The 943-nt window shown below is 47.4% G+C and overlaps 2 protein-coding genes across 2 annotated transcripts; both read right to left on the bottom strand.

The window, feature by feature from the left end:
* Nucleotides 1-187: 187 nt before the first annotated feature.
* Pmar_PMAR016959 (hypothetical protein) lies at nt 188-403 on the bottom strand (the record flags this gene model as incomplete). Its single annotated transcript, XM_002765104.1, has 2 exons — nt 188-277; nt 321-403. Coding segments are annotated over 2 exons (173 nt in total), but the record flags the coding sequence as incomplete, so codon positions are not given.
* A 16-nt stretch (nt 404-419) lies between these two features.
* Pmar_PMAR016958 (hypothetical protein) lies at nt 420-935 on the bottom strand (the record flags this gene model as incomplete). The annotated part of the gene is made up of 3 exons (XM_002765103.1): nt 420-614; nt 774-842; nt 897-935. 3 exons carry the CDS (start codon nt 933-935, stop codon nt 420-422), a joined length of 303 nt encoding a protein of 100 aa, XP_002765149.1.
* Nucleotides 936-943: the final 8 nt, after the last annotated feature.

Below are 943 nucleotides of genomic sequence, written 5' to 3'. Positions count from 1 at the left end.
GACCAGACCCACATGCCCATCTACTACCAGCCATAGCTTCATCGCGTTCCTTCAAGGACTTGTCTACAACATCCAATAGCTGCCTATTGATTCGCATCTCTACTGGGGACATTTCGTACTTGGTGAGGACATTTTGACGCTCCCTAAGGCCGCCCTACTCCTAAAAGAGAAACCTACATTTTATTACTTATCCCTCATCTGCCTCTCCAAAAGCTTTCTGTGCTCAACATTAAATTCGCGTCGTTGTTGAGCCCGCAACGCTTCGTTTTCTCGATACCTGACGTCTTTGGATGCAGCGTCACGCGCCACAAAATTCCCACGCTTTAGTGTCGCTTTCTAAGATCTGAGCTTGCAGGTCCTTCAGCATCTGATTGTGTTTCTTACGAGATTCCCTCTCGGCCATTTGGTGGAATAGATACCTACCACAACTCATAAGCCAACGACCCAGGTTCGATCCCCGGGGCCTCCCAATACTCCTGCGTCTCCTGCCGGATCTCCCTTAGCCTCTCTTCCTTCAACCTCTCTCTCTCCTCAGCTCTAGCGTTGGCCTCAGCCAGCTGCCTATCCGCTCTGTCCTCCATCTCATTCGCCTTAGCATTCTGCTCCTTCACCACCTACATTCGTTCGATTGTCTTATTAAATATACGAATTCGAACAGGAGACTACAGGAACTAATGAAAATTATTTCCAAAATTTCCTCAGAAGTCACCAACATTTGCACATTTCCTCACACTGCCATCTACACTTGCTATCATCACCCACAACCTCGTTACCGTATCTTGCATAGTTTCCATCAGAGCTTTCTGTCGGGCAACACGAGCCTCTAGTTCATCCTTCCTAGCCTGACATCCATCCCACATAGAGTACTTCTCCTCCTCAAAAATATCTTCTATTACCTTTTCTTGCGCATCTAGTATCCTGTTGTACTCTGCCATACTCTCGA

Source organism: Perkinsus marinus (genome assembly GCF_000006405.1).
Source record: "Perkinsus marinus ATCC 50983 genomic scaffold scf_1104296975612, whole genome shotgun sequence".
NCBI lineage: Eukaryota > Perkinsozoa > Perkinsida > Perkinsidae > Perkinsus > Perkinsus marinus.
Note: the sequence above shows the minus strand (reverse complement) of the source record. Positions and strands in the feature narration are given on the sequence as shown.